Genomic DNA, 26,653 nt, shown 5'->3' with positions numbered 1-26,653 from the left:
AAAATTCAGGTAAACCCCACCTGAATCACAGCAGCAGACTCTCTTTTATCCCAACACTACAGCACTTTAAGATCTGGTAGCTGGATTGCACAAACTAATTCAGAAAATGTAGAATCCAGAACTAAAAAATCCAGATCAACCAGACATGCTCAATTCAGGCAACAAAATGGAAAAAAACCCCAAACCTTAGAAATGGATTTCTTCATGATGCAAGCAGAAAATATAGTCCAAACTGTCAATTTGTTTCCAACAATCTTAACTTTTCAAGACTTAATATTTTTAATAACAAATGACTAAGCATTATAAGGGTTTTGTTTAAAAAGTGTTTTCACTTTAATGGGTTTAGTTAATAACATCATGAATGGTACAAAACTGTCCTTTTTTCACATTTCCATACATTGTATTATGGACCACCTGAAAATCTGGACTAAGAATGCATAGTGTCTCTTAATTAGCCCTAGCTTCTTTTTTTTTTTTTTTTTTTTTTTTGCCATATGTAGAACAGATATGCAGAAAAACATGCATTTATTACCAATGACATGTTAATATTAGCTTAAATAATAAAATATGGCAGAATGTGCCCTGTGAAATGCACAGGTTTGTAATAGGGTAAGAGAGACCAAATGTCAAGTGCTGGCAATGAAATAAGAAATGGTTGATGACACACTGACGTTTTGTGACCATAGTATTAGCTTTTCTGCTTTAAAATTGTTTTAAATAGTAGTAAATATTTAAATAATATTTAAAATATATTTCCTATGGAAATCATTTACTTGGAAGACAGCCTGTAAGATCTGACTTTTTAAAAAGTAGTATTTCATTTTGACAATATATGAATACAATACATGCCACAGAACCTCAAAGACCCTAAAGTCCTTAGCTGTTTTCAGAAATAATTTCTCAATCCAATTTTGTCTCTCATTTTTTTGCTAGTAAAACTTTGGGAGTAGCATCTCAAAGCAAAACCTGCTTTTGAGAGAAATGTTGTATTTGAATAAAATCAAACCCAGTGTAATTGGGATGCCACACTAAAGGAGAGAATGGTGGAATTAAAAGCCAAATATCTGATTATGCAATTTGTTTAATTCCTGTTTTGCTAATTCATAGTCTAAGGAGGGCTTTGATCCTTCCTAGTGCATCTTCTCTTGCAGTCAAACCAGTGCTCAATTTCCACTGTCATAGTAAGGGATGAAGACCTCACTATTACTCCAAAAGGGAAAAAATTTGAGGTGTGGGTGCAGACTTCATTACCAAAAATGCAACAAAACAAAGTATTTGTGCAAAGAAAAAAGTAATCTGTACATTGAGTTTTTCATTAAGTTTGCTTCAGTATAAAAAAACCTCTTCAATCCTACTAACAAAGCTTTGCTTTGATTTATGACCCTTTAACACACTCAAGAGTTCCATGATTTTACTTATTCTAATTTGGTAAATTAACAATCCAGCCACCATTTTTGCACCTCAAGACAAAGATGGAAGCTCCATTATATTAATCTTCAATAGTCTGGGGCAGTTACTTTTGTTCAAGATAAGTTTTTCCTGTCTTCTACAGGCACAGTGCTTGTTTAACTGGCCTTGGGAAGAAAACTGCCAAAAATAAGTCAGGTCACTTTCTATGGCAGTGCAGAGCATCCTGACCCCCCCTGCCCCCTTTTATTTTTTTTTTTATGGTTGTTGCTAAAATTACTTCTTTATTAAACAGGGACAAGCTACTCCAAAAGCCTCTCATTTCTTTTCTGACCAGCTCTTTACTGCATCATCAAGAAGCTGATTCCATTGCTCCCTCAGTCTGTATCCCAATGATTTTTACAACCACAGACCAGGAATTTCCAAACTGTTTTGGGACTCCAGAGCTCTGCCTGGGCAATTGACTCCCTCTCCTGAATCTACACCCACATCCCAGCAAGGGAATGCACTGAGTAAACTTGGGAATGCCCACCAGTGACTGAAGAGTGTGCCAGGCACCTTCCTACTGTTCCAGTGTGCACATTTACATTAAAATCATTTCATCTGATTGCTGCCAAGGCTGCTAACTCTGCTGGTTGGTTTCACCCTATCAACTCAAGCTCTTACCAGACCCAGCAGGACTGAAACTATAGAAATTCCTTATCCCCATCTTATTTTCACCGTGGGAATTAATTAGCTCCATGATTGCTCTAACAATCTGCATATTCTGCCTAACCCCAAACCCATCTCTCTCTCCTAGATAATTGCAGACACAGCAGTAGCACAATGTGTCATTAACACGACAGTGACCTCCCTTTTTAAAGCAAAACCACGAGCAAGAGGCTTTAAAAAAGGCAAGGGCACACACCTATTTCTGTTCATGGTAGTCTGCACACAAATTGGAAAGGAGAATTATTGCTTTTTAAGGATGAAAAGCTTTGGAAAAATGGTAAACATCCTACAAGGTTCTAAATCTAATCAGCTAAAATTCTGTACATACTTTAATATTCAAGCCTTTATTAGCTTACTTAAGATCAAATAATTTCATTTTCACATCTATTCATTAAACTCTTTATAGTTCTACGGTCTAATGAATATTTAACAACTAAATAGGATCCAAACATGGGGGAAAGGTCACATGGCAATGAACATTATTTCATTTGGCCAATGAATAGTGAACCCTGCTCTCTTGGCTGAAATTAAGGCACTAAGTGGCAGTAAAAGGATAAAGGAATGAAGTTTTTTTTTTTTGACATTATCTGAAAAAAGACCAACATGACATTTTTTTTTTTTTTTAGGACGCCAGTAGAGTACATCTCCATTTTGAAGGACTCAGTAAGGCATTCTATTGGCAAATTCAAAGAAAATGTTCTCCTGATTAGAGCCCATTACATTCATTGTCTGAGTGTGACTAGTGGCACTAGTAAGTGTTAGCAACCTGGAGGGGGAGAAAAGCTACAGAGATGTCTGAAGACTTGAAAGGCACCAAAAAGAGAACAGCTCTGCAACTGCCAGTTCTACAAACAATTATGTAAGCTGTGTTTAACACTGCATATAGTCTACTTTCAATCAACAATCTTTGTTGACCAAGATAAAGTATAGTAGCTCTTCATTTAAACTCTCAGTTAATCAAGTGCTAGTTTAGTAAGAAATTTATTTTCACATACCAGAAAATAATTGCAGTGTCTAACACAACTACACTTTAAGCAAAACTAGTCTAGTATGCATTATGCATTATTCTGGTTAACACTGAAGCAAACCTGTATAAACAAAAGGTTACCTTGAGATACATAGTTTACAATATAAAATCAACATATAAATGAATAGGATTTACTGAAAACAATGGAAAGTGTATTACAAAGATACATGTAACAATTTTAACCACAATATTTCCTCTGTGAAAAATACAACTATTAGTGAGATAAAATGTACAATTGAATTTTTTTTTTCCAAAAGAAAAAAAAAACCACAGTATAAAGGAAAATATTTTTTTCTTCAAAACAGGGAAAATAGTTAAGTTCATTGTCTTTCATTACAATATAATTTGACACAAAAGCAGTCATAGGATTGCACCAACTCCATGTTCAGTCTCCTGAACATGACAATAGTAAAAGGAGTCCATAAAGCATAATGAAATTTCTGGATTTTATGATGGTAATATATGTATGCAGAAACTGATGTCACTCCAGCTCTGTTCACAAAATGTACAAAACTCTAAATTTGGTGGCCAGACATGTAAAAATTAGTTCGCCCCAACGCTGACTTTTCTCTCACTTAGTCAGGGATGGAAAAATCTGTAGTATTTTAAGTGTTGTTATCTGTTGAGCAATAAAAAAGAAAAAAAGTATGTGTAGTGCATGCTTCATCACTTGTCAAAAACATTTCTGAAAATAAAACTAAGTTATCCAATAGTTTACAAAATCGAAAATAACTCTTCAGGTTAAAAATGTGATTAGGTTTATGTTTAGTTCCATCTCCAAAGGACTGATTTCCTTGGCAGCATCACTTTTCCTTAGCAAGAGCCAAGGCACAGAGTTCCATAAAGAGGAAGAAAAATGGCTATGAACAAGAATGCAGTCTGGCATTGTACAAGAAATCAGAGCCTTTCTCGGAGCTTTCTGTTCCATCAGGTTAGTGCCGTAGAAAAATGTAGGATTTGGGATATATTTTTGTTATGAGCATTTCTGCTGGACACGATTCAAAAGTTCACCAAACTTTTCAAAAAGATCTTCCACCCATTTGATGTTTTTCATGCACAGCTGCACAATCTCTTCCTGGCCTAGATCTGCACTCGTCTTCTGAACAGAAGAAATCTATTTAAAAAAAGAGAAGGAGGGGGGGAGAGAGATGCACACACACACACAGGTTAGGCTGCCAGAATTGGAGAATTTTCATTTTTATAAAAGTCTGCAGTTAAGTATGAACCTTCTCTGCCAGAAAAGCTTCAAGTTTTAACAACAAGGGTAATGCCCCCCAACTTAACAACTGAGCCAGAGCTCAACTCTTGTATTTCTGCTACCTGAAATATTTCCACCAAGGATTTGCAGAAGAAATAAGGGATGGCGTTCTAAAACAAAAAACAATCTTTTAGATCCAAGGAGTTTAATACACTGATAACATTTGTTTATTTTGGATAACAGGGAAGAACACTTCAGGGAATCCCACAAACCTTGCAAGTCTCATGTCTGAATGTTCTGAGCAGCAGTTCCCATTAGGGGCAACCTAATGTGCAGCCTTTATTTACCATAAAGAATTAATTAAAATAGGAAGCTTCAATTCACACTCATGTACCAAGAATGAGAGAACAATCTCCTGAGTTGGACTCAATTCCCTCCATAAATTCCCTCAATGAATGCAAAAAATGAGAACAATACTTACCTCTTCTTTACATGTTAGATATATATGATATTTGTAATGATGGAGTGAGTGATACAAAGAATACAACTGTATTTTTTCTGGATCTACTGTAAACTCCTGCAAAAAGAAAAATTATCTTAGGAAAACTCATGTTGTTTACCAAGAGATATGACAGACATTCTCTTCTGTAAACAATTTCTTCCCAACAATTCAGAAATTGAGTGCTTAATTCAAATCGTTATTGTGACATATCTGGCAAACTGTGATTCCCATTATATCATAATTATCTCCCATCTCAAATTCCCATGCTGTTTTATCAAAACCAGGTGTGAGAATGCTTTCACTCGGCCTGAATGCACTGCAAGCCCAAAATGGGTAAGACTCCCTACTCAAGAAGTACTCCAAGAACTACCAAAGTTTAACCATTATTGCAAAAGATACAACAGACCTCATGTTTGAGAAGGCTGTTTTATACTTACCTAAAAATTAGGTTAATTTGGCAAGAAATATGAGTGTGAGCTCTTTGTACAGATCATTTGTTAAGCCACTATTTACTGCAGGGAGATGAAGCTAAGCAAGCCAAATCTAGTTAGTGTTCCCTAGGAATTCTATGAAAATGGACAACATGCACTTCTCAAATTTTTTCTGTGTTTCCTTTAATTTCTTTTTTTTAATTTAAGATATATAGTTTCATTCTGCTGTTGAAAATGAGGAATGGAACAAGATAGAATTCAATTTTTAAGAAGTGTTGTTGTCTGGTCTCAGATTTTACAGTATTAACATTATTTTTATTAAATTTCTGGTCTAGAAGCCATTGTATCATTTACTTTGCAGCAAGTGTGAGAAATTGTTATTATGATTATTATAATAGGACTTATTATGATGATCTACAGCAGCAAGGATGAAGGGAAATTGTTGCTGCTCCAGCAACAGCCCAGGAAGCTGACAAACTATGTTTCACATATGAGTTATAATAATGATTTCATGTATTCCTTTAAATGTTGGTTTTTACCATTCCCTTGTTAAAGAAAAAGCACCTCTCTCAGAGATTTTATATTTTGATAAACCAACCAAACCAGCTAATACACGAAGCTGTGTTTTATATAAACATGGTTATCACAGCACAAGTCAGATGGTGGCAGCAGCAAACCCAGTGAACACTCACCTGTGCTGATTTAGTGGTTGATTTAGAAGTCCTCAGTGTTTTCTTGTTGTAAGCTTTACCATTCATTTTGATCTTAGACACAGATGTCCCTCCACACTTTGCCTTGGAATCCCGAGTGACCACTGTCAGTTCAGGAAAGTTTTCCAGAGCATTCTTTAATAGAGCACAAGAAATCAAAGGATTATGAAAAAAATCAAGAATGGTCACACTGATGATAAATTGCCCATTTTTCTTTGAAAATATTAGAGTGCAGCCTATTAGGAGTAAGTTTATTCTTCCACAAAGACCTGATAAAGTGTTTTTATCAGATCATACAGCAAAATCTGGAAAGCATGACCACCTGTTCCTGATCACTGCAATTTTTCAAGACTGTACATCAGATTAACATCTACGATTCTATCACTAAGAAGAGAGGGAAAAAAAGCTCCACAGGGCAGTTTTGAAGTTCTAAATTGCTTTCCATTCCATTTCTACCCAAAAATCTCTAAGGCTAAGATACTTGAAGATCTCTAAGTATTTCATGCATAATCAGGCACACAGGGATTGGATGCCTAAATATCTTCATACATTTTGTCCCAGATTTTGCAAATTACAAACTAATTGCATTTCATCAGATCTGTAAGGTAGAAAAAGTTATGCACAGTGAAGTAGAAGGCTGGTTCCAAAAAACACAAGTTTAAGACATTTTAACTCATGAGGGTGAACTATATTTCTGCCAGCTTCAATCCTACATTATTTGCATGAGTAAATTTGAATACAATTTTGTTGAACAAATACAGCATTATGTTAGCAGCTGCTTTGGAATAGTCCTGCTATGCTACATAATCTGGTCCTGAAAAATATGTTCCACATTAAATAAACATGCATCTTTGTATTACACTCCAGTATGAGGCTGAAAAATGTACATGTGGAAAAACAAATCAATGCTGCAGCTTAAGGACCTTACTGGGACTACTGGGTTAAAATATGAAGTTGACTCCATTCTTGTATTTTCTTTTAACAAACAGTACCTGACTACAACTACCTCCCCTGCCTATAATTTATTAGCCCTTTATGTATATCAGCCATTTTTTACTTTATTAAACAAACCTCTCAGTAAACAGCTATTAAATCTGCTGCACAGTGGTGGCAGTAACCTTGACCAGCCAGTTTGTCCATATCCAGTCTTCCTTGCAATGCTTTCAAGGTGGAACAACTTGAACAGGTTTGAATTATTTAGTTTTGCTATCCACTACAATATCTTTCCTCAAGGCTGTTTTGGAGTGTCAAGGAGCTCTGGTCACTTCTCCTCTGGAGAATTCCTAAGAACCAGAAGAGTTCTACGGCCACACCACTGACCTACACCAGAAAAATGTGAACTGGAATGAAGAAGTAAATACCAGTGATTTCTGCATCTTTGAGAGCATGAGACAGAATTATTTTCAAATGAAGTCTACCCAATTCAGCTGAGATGCTTGCCTTACTGAGCTTCAACTAAAGCAACAATAATATTTTATAATTTTTGTTTATAACAACTGTTATCCAAAGGATGCAATAAACTGTAAGAACTATAAAAAATGTTACAGGCAAAACTACCAAACACTGAGTGCTAGCTTCAGTGTCTGTTTGGTTTGTAATACAGTGCTAACATATTCCATATTAACTGTATCCAGTGGAAAAAGAGTATTAAATTCATCCATGCCTGTCAATGCAGACCAGTAAAACACTCAAACTGAATTATATCAGATGACAAATGATACTTTTAACTTACTGCTTTCTTCAATGCCTAATTCAGCTTTAATAGTTATTTCATTAAAGGTGGAACAGAAACCTCCTGTATCTTAAAGAGCACCAAACACATTTTCCTAACTAACACAAGCACTGACAATGACAAATAGGCATTTCATTTTTATCCAAGACATTGACCCAAGGATGGCACAAGTTGGCACTGTCACATCAGAAGAAAAATATAAAAGGTTTTCTATCTTGCAGATGCCATCACAAGCAGATCCTTTCCTTACATCCATTAACATCTTGCAGTTGATATGATGGAATACAGTCTTAAGTTAACTTTGGAGATATGCAATACATCATCTGCTTCTTTGTGAACACACAGCAGAGTTATTGTATTCACTATGAACTCCAACTTAATCAGCAGCTGGAATTACATGTTAGTGTTACAGAGAATTATAGTAGCTTTTTCCCCCTAAAATGGGAAAAAAAATCAAGCATGACTACCTCTCAATTTTTAATGTACTTAGTTGAAATTCTACAAATTTGTAATTTCCCTTAACTGATCTATCTTCTCTGCACAGACAGGTCAAAATAAAAAAGAGGTATCTATATTAATAACTATTAACACAAAATTCTTAACACAACAGAAAAACAGAAATGGAGGGCTAACACATGTTACCTCTCTGAGGCTCTGTGAATTTGAAATTACACAGCCCACCCTGGCCTTTTAACTGCAAGGAGGAAGCCACAAGAAATTGTGTTCAAGGAGGTACAAATTATTCAGCTGTTGGGAAAACAGCATAACTAACATCAAAAAAGTTCAAGAATAGTGTGAATTACAGCTGTTTCACTGGTTGATGGTGGTTTCCTCTCTGAAACAAAGCTACCTTATGTCCCAAAAAATTTACCAGAAATGGAATGGGGTAAAAGGTTTCTTGATGAAAAAGAGCAGAATTTCAATTTGTTACTATCTCCCTCCTCACCTAGTTCTCAAAACTAAGCTGACAGCAGTACAAAGAACAGCACTAGTTTTCCAAGTGTCTCTGTACTGTGGGCATAAGGGGACAGGGAAAGAGAGGCAAAGACCAAATTTGGTGATGGTGTTTATACTCAAGACTTTACAAGAACAAATAATAAGTTTGGTTATAGATACAGGCTAAAGGATGCCTTATTGCCAAGCAGCAGGATAAGAGGAAATGGCCCCATGGTGTGCTAGGGGAGATTTAGAGTGGACATTATGAAAGATTTCCTCAACAGGAGGGTTATGAAGCACTGGAACAGGCTGCCCAAGGGACTGGTGAAGTCACCATCCCTGGAGGTCTCTGAATCAGGTGCAGCAGATGTGGCACTTTGGGACAGAGCTTAGAGCTGGATTTGGCAGTGCTGGGTTAACAGCTGGAATTGATCTCTTCTCACCTACACAACTCCATGAGTGAAAACAACCTTCCTGCACTTGCAAGCTCTGCATGGCTGCTTGGAGGGTGGGTGGGAACAGTAGGAAGCACAGTGATTATCCTCCTGTTTACCTTCTCTCTACTGAGATGGCTTCTCTCTTCCCTGTCCACATCCAGACCTGTTTTTTTATTACCACGTCAAAGCTGCTGTAATATGGGCTTGTTATCCACACTTTTCTCAACCTTCCATGCTGAAGATACATGAAAGAGCACACAAATGAGTTGTTCTTGCATCCCTCTGTCATGGTTTTAAACTCCTCTGATCATGTTCTATACTTCAAAGAGGTTCAGACATCTGCTCCACAGCATAGCTATTTCATGTAAAAGTTTATTTTTAGGCAACACAATCACTTAACCAAAAGCTCTAGAAGGACAGGAAGCAGATTTTCTTTTGGCAAACTTGAAAAGCTTAAAGGAAAAAAATGCTTGAGAATGAACCAGAAAACATGGGAGTAAAACTAGAACTTTACCTTTGCAGTATAAACTCCTCCGTCCCAAAATGTTCTCCAAATGCCACATACAAGCACTAAATTTACAGCACCTCTTTCAAATCCATATTAATTTCTGCTACAAATGGGTTTGAAGCTGTGCCTACACAGTACAAATTCAATGATTTACTAAAAACACCACTTTCAAAAGCCCAGTATTTGAAGGAGGATACCTTGAAAGCATGATCCAAGTGCAATTTGGAAAGCAGCCTTTTCCTATTGTCATTCAGCATACCATCAATTTTTCTCATGTGAGGCAAGAGTAGCTCATCTAGAAGACACATTAAAAACCCACAGCAGTTGATTATTAAGAGATGCACAATAATGAGATTCATCTTCATTCTAGGCTTTAACCCATCAATATACAATGTGTAAAGTAAAAAATAAAGCAATTGGCACTTAATCTAATTTCAAATTTGAGAGAACTTTTTTTTTTTCAGACCTCTAAACTGGTGTAGATAGTATGAAGTTAAATTGCTGACTGCAATCCTGCTCCTTCTCTGAGTTTCCTTTGCTGCAAGGAAAAATTAAGAGCAATACAGAACAAAAAATTGGAAACCATTTTACACCCATTTCTAGATAATCCTCTTCTGTGCAATGCAGCTGGCAGTTTTATGAAGACAAGCATGTGGTTTTGACATTTGTTATTCCATTTTACAAGAAATGGTCCTGCTGGCATTTATTAAAAAAAAAAAAATTAGGAAAGTGCTTACTGATAAAAGTTATCTGATAAACCACTGAGAATTGCACAATATACAGTTGAACATGGGCATGTGGCCAGGAATGAAAATTTACAGCTCAGCATGGAGCATTTTATTTATAAAGTCAATTACTTTGATTTTAGTGGGACTACTGACATAATGCATGGGTCTGAAATCTTGAGGTAAGTGTGCACTGATGCACACTCAAAACAAATCAAGAGGCAAGAGAAGAGAGGCTAGAAATATTTTTTTTTAAAGCACAGGCAAACAGAAGTACAAAAGAACAGCTTGCAATTAAATAATATATGAAATGATTTCTCTTTTGAAACCTTTATCTTTGACCATGAGTGTTTTACTAAATTTTGAGAAACACGAGTTTTGACTTGTACCCTGGAGTCTACTAGGATAAACAAATGCAAATATTTTATCTTCAAAGAAAAAGTGTCCATTAATATAATTTTATTTGATCAGGATTTCAAGATTTTAGAGTTTATAAAGCAGAATTTTTAATAGCAGAAGGAATAATATCTACTTATAGTTATATGCCTATTTCTTCATAAGGAAGCAAACACACTTGAAACTGTAATTTGAAATAAATGTTTGCTAAGGTTTGAAGTACAGTAACTGTAGGAACAAATAGCTCAATTCATACACTCACAGCAAAATTCTAATGCAGCAAAGAAGATAAAACATTTACAAGTTACTTTGTTTGTTCAAAGAGAATGCAAAAAAATATATATACACACATAATATGTGTAGATCCTTCAGATGAGGTTATGCAACTTGAATTTTGTTAGGTTTGTGGGTTTTTTTAAAAGAACACTTGCTTTATAGATTAATAACCTTAAAATCTAGTAAGAACACACAAATGTCAAACATACTGTACCATTGCTCTTTTCCAAGGCTTGCATTGTGTCTGGATCCAAGGCAATGCTAACAAGCAACTCCATGTAGCTCTTGAAAGTCTCTTTCATTGCTCTTGTATTCAAAAAGCGAGTAACAAGTGGAGCTGGAGGGACAACCTCTGAAAAGTAAACAGCATAAAATAATCTTTTCCTTCAATAGCCTAAAAATACTTGTGTTTTTCAAAACTCAAGGTTTCTTTTTTTTAAAACACAAGTGACCCCTACTGGTACCTCGAGAGATTAAAATTCAGTGCAGTCAATTGCAATGAACTACTTGTACATCAAAAACAGGGCAGATACAAACATGGTACAAATGGTTAATTTTTTAAACTATCAGCATTTTAATTATATTTTAAGGAATGAAAGTTCAGAGAAACAGGATAATTAATAACTTCAGGCAAATGAAGTGCTCCAAGTGCCCTCAGTTTCACGTCAAGGCAAGTTTCTCCCAAAATTGCAAAATCTGAATTCATCCAACAGGAAAAAGAATTTCTGAGTACTAATGTCATTTCGGAGCCTGCATAGCATTGAAATCAACCACACCTAATTTTTAAACTCACAAAAAAAATAAACCAAAAAAAAGTTTAAAAAGTTTTATCAGTGAAGCAATGCACAGCTTTGCTTCAAACATGCAGGAAACAAACAAAAAGAACCCTGCAAAATGTAGATCTGCTACAACAGGTAATTTCAGAAATTAATTTATCTTCTGAAGAATTTCTGCAAACATTGTATCTCAATGTTTTATGAGTGCCTTAATAGCAAATCTGCTCAGCAGGCTACATTTGAACAGCTGGCATTCAGACAAGCAATGAAGCAGCCAAAAAGTCAACTGGTTTTTCTCCTTGGGTTCTGAAAAAAAAAACCCCAGCAGCATCTGAATTCTGCCCACATCTGCATGTAGGAAAACATTACAGCAATGTTATTTTGGACATGACATTCAGTTGCAATGGAAAACTAATGAACATTCTCATCCTTAGGATGTATTCAAAAATCAAACAGGCTTCTCCTACTACAATTGTATCCATCACAGACAGCAAGTGGTAAAATATGTATTTATGTAGATAAAATACATTTGAAATAACTTCAATTGTACACATTTGCTTACACACCAACAACAACTGAAAAGCTTTTAAAACTCCATTTTGCATGGCACTGTCAGATTCTGTATTTTCTTTCTGAGGCTTGTACAGGAAAATGTGCAAGATCAAACAATGTAATTTCATAATACTCTTCCCAGTTAAGTTCAAATGGGCCTGGGTGCCAGCAATGGTATCTCACTCACCATCTTCTTCACTCTGGCCCTCAGGTGAAGAATCAGACTGGGAAGATGAAAATTCTTCTTTCCACTTTTTCCTTTTCTTTGGTGGTGGTTCAGCCTTTACCTTTGGCTGTTTAGCTTTGGGTTTCACAGAAGAGACTTTTGTTGCTGTTGGTTTTGGTGTTGGTGGATCAGGGGGTTTGATGTTGCTATTACTAGGTTTGCAGTGAATAGTCCTACAATATTATGAAAAGAATGTTTAGGAATATAATTACCACAGAAGTTTTGGCAGTAATAAAATAGTTATAATCTTATTTAGCCAGAATATACTTCCCACTGATTATATATACTTATTTCACTGTAATTGGGTATTTGGCTAGTTGGTCATACACACTTTATATACTACTATATTTTTAAAATAATACTTGACCAGACAATGCCTTTCTCTTCCTATCTTTCAAATCAGGAAAACAAACAGAAATGTTAATATCAGAAATACCAAGCTCTGTTCCTTAGGACTAATAATGCAATGCAATTTTGAGAGCATGGCAGAAAATACAATCCTGGGAAATGCTAGAGAAGACTATTATCAAGATGGGAAAGCAGTGATATGTGCAGCACAAACATTATCAGTATCTTCTGGAGCACTGAGAATAATTCTAGACATCTGTCAGAAATGGAGATTTCAAACCAAAATGGATGGAGACAAGAGACAGTAGAAGTATGAGAGGAACAAAAAGTTTGCCCCAGGATTATTTCATAAAATGGATTATCTGATGGCACTGCTTTCTTTGAGACCAAACAAGACTTCAAACTTCACTGTTTTCCTGAATGAAGAGCACTGTCATGAGCATCTGTTTTTTAATTTACTTTCCAGGATTGTGAAGAAAGCATGGTACTTCCAGTATGCTGGGTTAGAATGATCATTAAAGCAATCCAGAAAAAAACCCCACCTAAGTAGCTAAGTCCACAGGATATGAGAAAACAATACAGAGAAAATTAAAATTACACTAGCAGGGTTGTATGGCAAAGGATGACACAGAAATAGCATGTGGAACCCTAACACCTCCAAAATAACTGATTATGGAACAGAATAGACTAGGGAAGACAAGGCAGCAATTTATATTTAATTTCTTAAAGCAATCCACACAGTTCTCAGTTTCTATTTTAAAGCACAATTAATATACTTCGAAGTTATAACTCCTGTTTATTTAAATAGGTGTGTTCTCAATATGAAAACAATATGACAAAATGAAAAACAAATTGAAATAAAATACCTTGCTGACTGGACAGGTTTGATTCGTGGTTTTTTTGAGCATACTCTGACATATTCCTTTTTGTTTGCATTTTCAACAAACTTCACATACACTCGTTTGTATTTTGTCTTTGCATCCCCAAAGTACCCAAGATACTAAAAGGAAAAAAAACAGACCACAAGTGTTTCTGTTAAGTAAAATTTCAATACTAAAGAAAAATTTCAGTTTAACACCCCCCCCCATGTTTACCTACAATAGTAAGCCACTCTGCAGCATTTATAATTCAAGAAAAATTCTCTCTCAGATTTCCAGATAATAATTAAAACTGAACAAAATAAGGTAAGGGGGTTGTTTTTCTCCCTTTATTTTATTCTCCACACGTGTTATTCCAAAAGCATTATCTGCCTGGCAAAAGGCTGCCTGTTAAAATTGTATCATTGTAGAATTCTCAAGCCTCTTTCCAGTGACTTTATTCTGGTCAGGAAAACCTGTTCCTTTACACAGCCAAAGTGATACCAAAGACCCCGTGCTGGAAAGCAAAAAATCAGTTGTGGATGTATTTAGGGTGACTAAGTTGGAGGGGTTGTTTCCCTCTGTAGGGATTGCTAAGAATCACATTCCATTCAGTTTGCTAGACTTGCATTAAGGAAAGCAGCTCCCATGAGGTTTCCCCAAGATTTTGGAAACTCACACTGTTAGTAGCAGCAAACTCTCTGTGTCCATCACGCACTTCAGGAACAAACTTTTGCAATAAAGCCTTCTGTACTTTCCAGATAGCTGGAGGCTCTTTTCCTGTCTGCAAAGCAACCTGGAAGAACATAAAATTGTTTGCTAAAAACAGTGCTTATTTTGCTTCCAGAAATGTGCTTGGGCACATCAAGGAAGTTAACCCAAGGATAAAATGGAAATAAGTCATTTAGAATTCCAGCACCATAGTTATTAAGTCCTGTTTGCATCAAGGCAAGTTTGTAATTAGCAGCTTTAATGAGAATTCTCTAGAGATTCTGCAAACAAACTACTAAATACTTTTTGGAAAATGTAGTCAAACATTGATTACTTTTTCGTGACTCTTCAACTAACAAACTTAAAATTCAAAATATCTCCTAACATACCTTAATCCATTTTCTAAGTGACAAGGGAATATTTCAAACTGATAACACTTGTCTTATGTGGCAAAGCTGCATTGATTAATTTTAAACTGCAGTTTGAGAGGATGAGCACAGAGACAAAAATCAAAAATATTTGAAATTTTCCAACAATAAGAATATTGCTGTCTGTGATAGGATAGGTTAACATAGAGAGGAATTAAAATGGTGAAGCAACAAAACCAAACCAAACCAAAAAATCAAAGACAACAAGGAAATTCACATAAACTCATGTGAGGAGTTGTACTGGTTGCTTATGGAAAAAATTTCTTGTTGAAATAGAAAGCACAACTTCTTACAAAAAAACAGAAATCAATTCCATTCAAGTTCTTTTGCAAAGTTACATTTGAAAGTCTACTCTTATCTTAACAAAAAAAAAAAAAAGCAGTCAACTGCCTTTGAAAAATTTATGCTTTTTAATATTAAAATAGGTAATTCCAAGTTCTAACAGAGGTTACCAGCACACAGATTTACTTTATTATGTATGTAGCATAAAATGGGTCATGTACATTCAAAACATGTTTGTAATCTGCACTAGAAAGACACCTTTAAGGCATTTTGGCAGCCATCAGGGAATATTAGAATAGAAAGAGAAAACTAATCTGCAGCCTTTCCTCTTCTGGTAGTTTCTTGAGGCCAAATTCATATGTAGGGGTTTTGTGCTGTGTTTTTCCCCCAGCAAATATTCAGATTACCTTTAGTGTCTCTATATCTTCAATCTTCACTACAAATTCATCACGTTCTCTGTACATCCCCTCTCCTTCACTGTCCATATTCTCCTCATCAGTACATCCTTCTATTGCAACAGTCTCCTGTGTTTTTGCCAATTGTTCTGAAGTCACAGCATCCTGTTGAGCTACTTTTAAGGGGTCAGCTGGATTCATTTTCTCCTGCATGCTGCCTGCAGGAGCAGTTGTCTGTGGAGATTCCTGCTTTATTACAGCACTGGTGGTGGTGGTGGCAGCAGCAGTAACAACTGTCACTTTTTCAGTTTCTGAAGAAAAAAATCCAAATTTTAGATTTTTAAATTATTGAGGATTAGCAATGTAAGATGGAACTAGGTTTTTTCTTCTTTTTTGTTACATTTTATATTAAAAGCAACTATTCTAGGAAAAACACCTGTTCTAGGAGTTAAAATATTTGACCACAACTAAATCTCAAACAAAACCAAAATACTGTAGCGAATATACCTCTGTTTGTATTAAACTGCTGCATCTGTTAGCATCTGGAATTAACAAAACTGATTGCTTTAGCAAACAATTTGATAGTTACAGACATGATCACCAGGTAATACTGTTGTGCTTTGTGACAAGGAGCAAATACAACAGTAAAGGTTACAACACTGAATCTTGTTATCTGCTGATAGGTCAAGTCTTTTGAAATTGGATTGCAGAAAGAGAAATACACATGAAATATAAAAACAGTATCTGTGTAACTTTTGGACATTTATCATTTATATCTTGTGATAATGTAACTGGAAGTTCCAGATTAAGACTTTAGCAATAGCCTAACAATTTTTAATATTAACAGAGGTGATACAAAACAAAGAAGGGAAAAGAGCATTTCTTTCCTCCTCTATTCCAAAGAGCCAAAGAGATGTCCCACCTTTCAAAATTATTCTTTCCCACCTGAAAAAAATTAGAATCCTTTTTAGATATTACTTTACAGTCTTTTGTGTGTATTAATTTTAACACTGACTTGCTGATCTAAAAGAAATCAAGTTATATTAACTATAACACAATTACTAATATCACTCAGGAAACTTAACTTTACAGTTTTGTTACAATCACTGCTAATTGTTGATTTTCACTTGAAAAATTATAAAAGGGATATTGCAACATATTTTAACAAAAGCAACTCCAAACAAATGAGTTAAATGGCAAATTAATGTGTCAATACAAAAGCTATATATCAAGTAAGTGAAGACTCATAAAATCCATTCAGTAAAATTGTTAATTTGAAATGGGAAATGTGTTCTTCCAGATACATCACCTCACATTATTGCAAATAATATTCTATTTCTTCAGTGAGAGAGAGTTCTGACAGCTTTAATTAGACACTCCATTATTAGTTGCCCAGGTATATTTACATCATTTTTCAGAACAGCAGATAAAAGTACATGTACTACTTAATACTATAAACAAAAGACTGTGTTTTAATATTTGCCTATATTAATATTTAATATTTGTCTATACTTATTTGCAAAAACAGACAGAAGAGGGAATGACTAGAAAACCTGCAAAACACCAGCAAGAAATAAAGATAATTATTAAGCATCTTGTACAAACAATCTTGTGTGCCACAAAACAGGAAAGTGAATTCAAGAAATTGGTGACATAGATATTACATCCTTATGGATAACAGATAAGATACAATACTATTGTAAAAGAAATCACTGCAAATAAAGCACTAATCAAAAGCTCACTCAAATAAAAAAAAAAAAAAGTTAAAATATTTCTTTGCACATTGTACACATAAATTGCTTATTTAAATTAACAAACTTCAGCAAGAGGCTCACACCATGGCACTGTCCAGATTTCAGCTTTCTGGGAAGAAAAACAATCACTTCTTTCTTGTTTGAAATCTATATTCAACCAAAAGACACAGAAGGAACTTCATCCTCTGCAACAGCCTTTTTGAAATGCATGCAGTTAACATAATTACATAAAAATAGCCACAGAAAAAAAAAGAACAGTAATTAAGATGAAGCATTGTTCAGCATCTCATGTATTCTGCAATATTTTTCCAGTATCTTAGGTGTGATTATTACAATTCAAGTTTAATTTTGCTATGTACTTCTTACTAAATCATGTCACACCTAGAGAAAAAAAATCTCCCTCTCTCCTTTAATCTAAAAAGGGAAACCATTACTTCATTCTCTCTTGTTAAGAATCAGCTTATGGGTCATGAGTTCTGAACCATGAGAAGAGTTAAAAAAATGTTTCATTTTCTCCCTGTGATTATTTTGGAAGGCAATGATATTTCTCTGGAATTAGTACAATTATGTGATTGGCTGGATAGTTTCTAATTGCTTACCAGAGGGGGGGGAAAAAAAAATCTTTACTGAGATCTGTCTAGGCAAAAATTTTCTGTATGCTGAAAATACTTCAAAACAAACCAGCATGGATGTAACAAACAAACTGAAAAGTGTGTGAAAAATCAATCACACATGTGATCAGTGGTTGTTGTCTGGCTCTCCCTGCCCAAACCAATCCTTCCCAGATTCTGTTCTTTTGTTAGCAACCTGTCAACACACAGGGAGCAACAACACTCCTGATCAATATGGCTCAAATGACTCCTACCTTGGACCAGTCCAGCCAAATGAGTGCAGTTTAAAGTGCAAATGCTGTTTCACACATGTATCCTGTGCAACTTCATCATGACAGAAAATGCATGTTTACCTAGCAAGAACTCACCACCTGCTGGTGGCAATTACTAATATATTCTCTTGCTAGAATTTTTTAAAAATAGGTTTAGAACCTCTGATATTTTTTGTGTTGATGTTCCCAGATGAAAATCATATTTAATACTTTAATCCAGAATCGAAGAGAACACACACATTATTTCAACTCCAGGCTAAAATAACTTTTTGGCATTAGTCCTACTTAAGTAGCATGAAAAAGTTTATTTACATATTTTCTAATTGTGGAAAACACTATTTTAGTACATAGTCAATACACCTTTTGAAGAAAACTTAATTGTGGCCAAAACCAAAGCAAATATAAACCTTTACCTGAAGAGAGATAAAATTACTTTTTTTTTTTTTTTGCCTTATCAGCTACAAAAATCTCCTTCAACATATGCATTTGTAGTAACCATTTTACCTGATTTGATCTTTTTGTCAGATGTTTCATCCAGGGCTGACAATGCAGTAGAGATGCTCTTTTGAAGATCATGGTTACCACCCACAGAATCATCTTCATCAGAAGAAAACGACGGCAACGCTTCTAAATTTTTCTTAAGTTCCTCATCAGCTTTTTTGGTTGGACTTTCTCCACTGACCTCAGCAGCTGCAGGTGGTGCTGGTGCTGGTTGGGGCTTTGCAGAGGGCTGCAGGCAAGGGGCACGAACTATTTGTGTGACTGGTCTCCTAGTCCTGTTTGGCATTCGTACAGCTGGAGTGGAAAACTGTTGCCTAGGCCCAGACTTTAGAAAGTCTAAAAAAGATGCAATAAATCCTGTTCTGACTTCAGGCTGTTTTTCTTCAACTTCTTTAATTTTTTGCCTCATTCTTTCTTGATGTTGGTAAGTGTCATAACAACCTTCAGAAACAGGAGAAGAGTATGTGAAACATGAATCATTTCCTCTTGAATTTTGACGTTTACACTGTCCACTCCTTTTTACCTGTTTCTGAGTTGCACTGTCATCTTCTGCAGCATTTTTATTTTGGCTTTTTCCTTTGCTTTTTTTCTTCTGAAGGTTCCCTTGAGCTAAATCTTGGCATTCTTCCTCAGTTCTATTAATGGCTCCATCTGCACTTTGGGGCACAGACAGTGGCTGCAACGGAACCTTTGACTGGTTACCTGCTACTGTACCATCATCACCACCCACGTTAAAATCATTCTCTGAAGCAGCACTTTCCTCACTCAGGCTCCTAGCACTTGAAACAAACTCTGTGTCCCTTGCATTCAGTGTACCATCAACAGAAGCATCATTATCTTCCTCAGATTCATGACTGATGCTAGATTGTTTTTTCACTCGAACAGCGTCCTGCTCCTCCTGACCAGGACCAAGGGTGGGAGAGGTCATTCTTATTGCTACACTTTGATCAGAAGTTTCAAGGTGCTGCTGATCCAGGTTCACAGTTTTTGTCTGTATTGTTGACACTGGGGTAAGGTTTAGAGTAATTTGGCCTCCATTCAGAGAAATATTATTTCTGCTTGCTGGCTTTCCAACTACAGTAGGTGAGGCACTGAAAACAGAAGACACATGTCTGGAATCCAACGATCGGAACTGCGTTTTAGACTCCTCGCTATTTTCAACAGTTTGGATTTCATCTTCATTAGAAGCTGATTTGGCAAAGTCAGATGGTGTCACTCCACAAGCTGCTGCTGTTGCTGCTAAGATGTCATCCACGTTGGATAATATATTCCTCTCATCACTGAGAAGTATAGATTCTGGGAAGCATATTGAACTAAGAGAAACAAATTGATTTTTTGCATCGTGCTGATTTGTCTGAGTGAAATGATCTTTTGCTGTCAAATGCTGCTGTAGTGGTTTCGAAGACTCAGAAATGTCCATTTTCATTACTTCTGAATTCTGACCATGAAGCTGCTGCTGAGTATGACCCCCATTACTCTGAACAATGTGACCATCCATCTGAAGGAACGGGTGTGTCACCTGCTGAGGACTCTGTATTCTTTGTACTTGGGGTGATGCCTTTGCTTGCCCTAAACCCGACTGCAGGATTGACTGGTGAAGAATCTGCAAGTCACAGGTTGACTCCAGCAGTACCTGTGCACTGGGCAAACACAGCTGATGACCATGTCTCAAAGCATGAGGCTGAACCTGTGGTGGTGTGCTGATGACTTGGCCCTGCTGCTCTTGAGCTTTACTTTCATGTACCTTATGCATAAGAGAATGCTGTTGGTTTAACTCCTTAGCACCCACAGTTCCCTGTGCTGTTCTCATCAAATTAGCTGTCTTTTTGATATCATGGCTTAGGCTGCTGATATGGCCAATGTGTTGGGAAAGCTGCTCCACAGAACTGACCATTCTTTCATCTTTTTTTGTTCCTTGAAGAGTAAGTCCAACAACTTGATCTTCAAGACGAGAGTTGCTTCTGATGACGCTTTGAGAGTATCTGTCATTTGCTTTTGAGACCCTGTAGGATGCATCCTGAGCACTGATCTCCTCCTCTGTTAGGCTTTGAGTGGAAGATTCAAGTGTAGCTTGCTGTTGCAATGCCTGCATGTCCTGCATTGATAATTCCTCCTCCTGTTTGGATGAGGCGTACAAGTTGGAGTCAGACTTCCTTTTAACATAGGACTTTGTTTCTGAGGAAGGTCTGTTGTTCTGCAGTGCCTGGGAGTGAGCTGGGGATGCAAAAGGAGACTGGACAGATGGCAAAAACTTTTGAGACTGTGGAGAGGAGGATTCTTGTGACTGCGAGTTCTGAGAAGAATGTAAAGAAATATAGCTTTGATTAGGACTGGAGGCTGGAAGGGTTTGTACCCGAGGAGATGCATTAAAGGAAAGAGAAGGTGATGTTAGTGTTAAAGACTGCCCTGAAGAATAGCTTTCTGAAGGACTAACAGCTGCTAAAACTTGTGATTGAGATGAAAAATTAACTTGGGACTGGGTAACTGGAGATAAACCCTGAGAGTGACTAGAAGAGTAGCTCTGAGCCTGGCTGACTGAAGAAAGTTCCCTCATTTGCCCAGAGTAGTTGTCATTTGGAACTGAGGTCAAAACCTGTTCCTCTGAGGAATAATTTAGAGTCTGACTGTCAGAAGTAATAGCTTGTGATTGCCCAGAAAAAGTCAATGTTTTATACAGTGAGGGCAGCTTCTCAACCTTGCTGGATGAGAAATCCTGTGAGTGGCTGACAGGTGGCACATTCTGAGCCTGGCATGAAACATAATTTTGGGACTGACTGACCGACAAGAGGCTGGGGAGCTGTGCTGTAGAATAGATCTGTGCTTGGCCTGTAATGACAGAACTCTGGTTTTGTGCAGTTTTGGCATAGCTTTGTGTCTGCACAGTGGGAGCTACACTCTGAGGTTTGGGGGTCTTTGTTGACCTCGGAGGCTGCTTCATGGAACAGTTTTTCACTTTTGCTGTGGAAGCAGATGGAAAACCAGGTGATGGAATTGCAGATGTGTACGACTGAGCGAGTTCCACCGTGACTTGAGAAGTTTTCTGCTGTGGTCCTCCATTGCTCACCTGAGTAACATCTCCAACTGGACTGCAGGGTAATGCTGAGTGCCTAGACGTATCCTGAAAGTTAACTCCACTTGTACTCGTTAAATAGCTGTGTAAGGAATGCTGTGACACAGCCAGCTGAGGCTGGACAGACTGAGTACTTGAAGGCCGCTGGTGGTGTTTAATAACACTACATTCTCGCTGAAGTGCTCTGTCCATGGAAGCAGTGGAACCAGTGAAGACTGATGTGCTGTAGGCCTGAGACACCTGCTGAGCTCCTCCAAGGCTTGAAGGCAACAAACTGAACTGAGGCTGCAGGAGGTGGGGTGCAGATTCTTGAGCAGAACGATATGTGGATGACTGGGGGGGTACACTGGTACTCAGAACGGAGCTGCCCAGGCGCTCGAATGTCAGAGCAGTTGGAACAGTGCCCTGGGATGTTTTAATCTGTAATAAAGGGTCGTGGGGAGTTAGGAGCCCGTTGGATGTAGCACTGAAAGTAGCATCTTGAAGAGTGAGAGAAGGGGTGGAAGCAAAGTTTCTGCTGCTGAAGGTGTTGGGATGCTGATAGGCTGATAAAGCAGAGGTTGGTGGAAATGTTCCAGAGGTTGGCAGAGCTCCAGTAACAAATAGTTCTGTGGCTGTCGAGGAATGCATACCTGGAAAAAACAAAAACAAAACAAGAAGGAAAAAGGAGCATAAGGGAGCTTTACAAGTTACAACACTGCACTTCTGTAAGTCATTTAACTGCAAGCTCTTACAGCATTTACAAACAGAATGCTCTTTAGAATTATCACCCTTTAAAAAATCCAAACATACATAGGGAGGCACTTATCATGGCTAATTTTCAAAATGCAAGTGTAGGGTTTTTTAGAATGCCAAACTCTATACCTGCAGTGAACTGCCAAGGGAAAACCTTATACCCTTAAGAGGCAGATGGTTGATAAAAAAATTGTACAAGATAATTCTGCTTTGAAATTGAAGGCTCTTTATTAGTTTTCATTTCGGTTTAAAAAGAACATCATAATAAACTGACCAAAAGCTCTGGCCACCTTTAATAAACAGTAAAAATTACACCTTAGCAGTGGGAACATGCACACAGTTTAAGAAGCAATCCCATCTCCTAGATTTACCCTCACCAATAATTTTATAACTCACTTTATGGGAAACATTTCAGAGCATACAGTGAAATTGCTAATGGTCTATACACTCTGCAATTCATTTTCTTAAAGCAGGGGTTTGACTTTCAATACAAGCAATAAATATGATTTGTATGCTTTTTGAAGTCAGAGTCCCAAATATCCACAGACAGCAATTATCAGCACAGTGCAATAGCAACTATCTAACTGAAAAAAATATTACTTATTTGCATCCAGCCATTGCTATGACATCCTGGCTTAAACAAGATTTTTCAACAGAATACACTACTCCAGCTGAAATAGGGGTATGAAATTCTCTTGCAAGCTTTAAGGCTTAGAGTAGTGATCCATATAATTCAGTGTTTTTCACCCTGTAACTTGCAGACACCAGTGAAGTTTGTGTACTGTTTTCAAAGTCTCCCAAGAAAAGCAAAGAAGGCAAGTGTATTCCCAGAGAAGCTTAACATTCTTGTAAAGGAATCAGTTTCCACTGGGAAAGTTACCAGGTTATGCAAATCAGAAAAAAATTAAAATCAATGGAATGATTTGACCTTTTTCAGTTCTTGCATACTTAAAACTGTTTTCAGCTTGGCATCATTTAAGAATAAATAAAAACTCTCAGTAAATAAAGCTTGTTTTGAAACAAATACTTCAGTTAAAAAAATACTTCATTCTACAATACAGTAAAGTCTTCTTAAGCTGATTGCAACCTAATCATACAATTGCTTTTGAAGTTTCAGGTGAAGCTGAGAAATAAATTCTTTGTATCTCCCTTTCACTCCAAGACAAATTGATATGAAGAGATGTGATAGAGAAGGAATGCCAAGGTATTTTTCCTTATTCAACAATAAGGTCTTTCTGAGGGAGAAAACACAACCTGTGTTTTAAAGCACATTTTCTCCCCTATTCTAAAAAACTGCAATATCATGTACAACTGAGTTCTCTGCTAACATGAAGAAAGGACCATCCAGAAGCATCAAAGAAAGGGAAGAATTTAAACCTGTTTCAACTGCAGATGCTAATTTCTCATCTAACCTGTGTTTTACATTTCTCTTCTATAAATCAAAACCTTTCCAAATACACCCATAACTTCTTAAACCAGACCAGAGCCAGTCACAGGAGCAGAACTGCTGGGCTTTGTATTCTAATATTTGTTCAGGAGCAGACAAAAGGTATAACAAAGGTACTAAAGTTGCATGCACAGACACACCCTCAACACCCTAAGAAATCAGAACACTGACAACAGAATCCACAGACCAAAGGAACACTTGGAAGGATAAATATAAAAAACATAATGTTCTTCTTTTTTCTCCCAAAATCAGCAGTTGCAGGGTTTGGAGAAAACCCTGAAGTAAAAAACCTGTCCAAAAAAAGGCCACCTTGCAGAGTGAAGAGCTCTTGCTTTCCCCCATCAAAAAAGTTTGTGGAAGAGAAAGCTCTCAAAAGACACGTGGGAGGATTGAGGGTTACAGAAAAGCAGCAGAAGGGTTAAAGGACAACAGAAAGCTCAGTGAACTGATAATATTGAAAAAAAGGCTGACTGATGAGTTCTTAGTAATGAGTACTGAGAAGTCTCTCAATCACTGGTACCAACACCAAACCCAACCCACAGCATGTCTCCCCATTCTTCACAATTCACTGTAAGGCAGGCTGCAATGGAGAAAATGCTAGGACAAAGAGACAAAAAGATTTCCTCCCAGCTGACATTCTAATGTGAGGATGGCTCATCATAACTCTAAACTCACAACTGATTTATATTAAGACTGTATCTTCATCTGTGCTTTTGTCAATGGTGAGTTAAAAGGCACAGTCTCTATTCTCTTGACAGAATGCAGCTGCACATTACCCTTAACAGGAGTGCAAACTGTCAACAAAAGGATTGTTCCACTCTTGCTACCTTGTGCCTGCCCTCCAAATCACAACAGCAATCATAGAGCTGCCCTGAGACACAGACCAGCCTGCTGATAAAGAGGAAAAACATCCCACCAAAGGAAAAAAAGCTACTCAAACATTCTTCTGCCAGATCAGTGAATAGATCCAATTCACTGCACAGCTGCACAATCACTCCATAAGATTAAGCAGAACTTGAAGCTACCCACAGATGCAGTAGCAACACTTATCTTGGTGTGACTGTCTACAGCAAGCTCAGAATCTGCAGTTTCCTGCTCTGCACAGAAGGCTTGACAGATGGGGGAGGTTTGTGGAAGGCAGTCAGTCTGCCAAAAGAGATGGCACGTTTGTTTAGATGTAAATTTGATCCCTTATTTCTATGTCACATGCACCTCAGACCTTCATTTTGAGATGTAGAAAGGGGACAAAGCTACTCACAGACTCTTAGTACTAACATCACAGAAGATCTATAGAGAATAGAGTTTGAGAGTGAAAGATTTGCTGGGTAGTGTGCCTGAAAACGCTTATAGTGATAATGAAACTAATTCTAAACAAAGCTGGGAAAATAAATTTGACTTATCAGACAAAATAATACCCTATGCATCTAAATTCCTTCTGAACAACCAGAACTTCTGGTCACATAAATCTTATGCTAACTTAATTTCATTGATTTTGATATTTTTTAAATATTGAGATGTAAAAGAGGTGGAAAACATGAAGCCTTTTCAGTTAGTCAGAACATTTTTGTTTCAAACCCTCCCAAACATTCCATATAACAATGACAAATGTTTATTTCAAGAGAAAGTTTTCACCTGTCTGCCAGGAAGGAGCCCTGAATTGTGGTAAAAGGGTAGATCCTGAAGAGACTGCCTGAGCAGTACGAGACTCAATAGCAGAGAGAAAATTCATAACTGAAGAAGTTTCCTTAGTGTTACCTCCAGCACTGTGCATACTGGTATCAAATATTCCTGAAAGACCTAGATGATGGTGGAGGGAAATGAAACAAAACAGATAATTCAGATGAACTTCAAAGAAGCAAAATCAAATAACAAAGATATATGTTCATAATTCACTACAAAACCCCCACCCTATTAAACATTAGCAATGTAAATTGCTAATTGATTTTTTTGTGTTTAACAGTTATGCAGTGTTTCAGCTGTAAGCTGGAACTTCAGTATACATTTTTAAACCTATTATTAAATGTATGTCAGTATTTAGGCACACCAGTAAAATGCTTCCTATAACTGAAGATTAACTGCTGTATTTTCATCTGGTTAAACATTCACATTTCCTCCTGATACATGTTTAACTTTTCTGTATGTAGCTTCTCCCTTTTAGGCAGCTTACAGAAGTTTGGACACATCTATAGGAATGGCACATGAAGACCAGTTTTGGTTGCATTCCTTGTTTCAACAAGGAATTGCTCAGGAATTCCCATTGCTCAGACCTTTCAATAGCAGGGGGATCAATGGGAAGCACTGCTGAGATCCAGAATTGTGTATAACTGAGATTATGTCAATAATAACTCCAATAATTCCAGCCCTCCATCATCCTGATCAAGCAGCTGGCCAGGAGACCACAGACTCCAGTCACCACATGAGCTCCAGCACCTTTTTTTGAAAACTGAGCAGCAAAGTGAGCATGAAGAGGCCAAGCCCCCTCCTCTGACACAGTGTCCAGTAACACAGCCTAAGCCACTGCTACATTTGAAATAAATTTAACTTTTCCCCAGCACCCTCTCAGCATGCAAATGGAAGCAACAGCAGCAGCTTGTTGCAGTTCACATCAGCTTTGCTTCAGTCTGGAGGAGCTGGCAGCACTTCTGCTGCTGGCCTGGAGGAACACAACATTTGACCCTTATGCATAAGCCAA

At 37.0% G+C, this 26,653-nt stretch overlaps 1 protein-coding gene across 3 annotated transcripts in view; it reads right to left on the bottom strand.

The window, feature by feature from the left end:
- Window positions 1–1,740: 1,740 nt before the first annotated feature.
- QSER1 (glutamine and serine rich 1) overlaps window positions 1,741–26,653 on the bottom strand; it is a 41,079-nt gene continuing 16,166 nt past the window's right edge. The window contains exons 3-13 of one of the 3 annotated variants that reach the window (XM_079310112.1): window positions 25,594–25,758; window positions 18,713–22,411; window positions 15,584–15,882; window positions 14,435–14,551; window positions 13,765–13,898; window positions 12,512–12,723; window positions 11,211–11,348; window positions 9,797–9,894; window positions 5,969–6,121; window positions 4,825–4,920; window positions 1,741–4,259 (exon numbers count right to left, since the gene is read on the bottom strand). In XM_079310112.1, the coding sequence (XP_079166238.1) occupies window positions 4,119–4,259; window positions 4,825–4,920; window positions 5,969–6,121; window positions 9,797–9,894; window positions 11,211–11,348; window positions 12,512–12,723; window positions 13,765–13,898; window positions 14,435–14,551; window positions 15,584–15,882; window positions 18,713–22,411; window positions 25,594–25,758 (5,252 nt within the window). In that variant the 3' untranslated portion in view covers window positions 1,741–4,118. Of the gene's footprint in view, window positions 4,260–4,824; window positions 4,921–5,968; window positions 6,122–8,889; window positions 9,327–9,796; window positions 9,895–11,210; window positions 11,349–12,511; window positions 12,724–13,764; window positions 13,899–14,434; window positions 14,552–15,583; window positions 15,883–18,712; window positions 22,412–25,593; window positions 25,759–26,653 lie in introns of those variants that run through there. The other 2 variants (XM_079310113.1, XM_079310114.1) reach the window with 2 other exon arrangements.

Source organism: Erithacus rubecula, assembly GCF_903797595.1.
Source record: "Erithacus rubecula genome assembly, chromosome: 6".
In the NCBI taxonomy this organism is placed as follows: Eukaryota; Metazoa; Chordata; class Aves; order Passeriformes; family Muscicapidae; genus Erithacus; species Erithacus rubecula.
The sequence above is the reverse complement of the archived record's forward strand: the minus strand, read 5'-3'. Positions and strand labels throughout refer to the sequence as shown.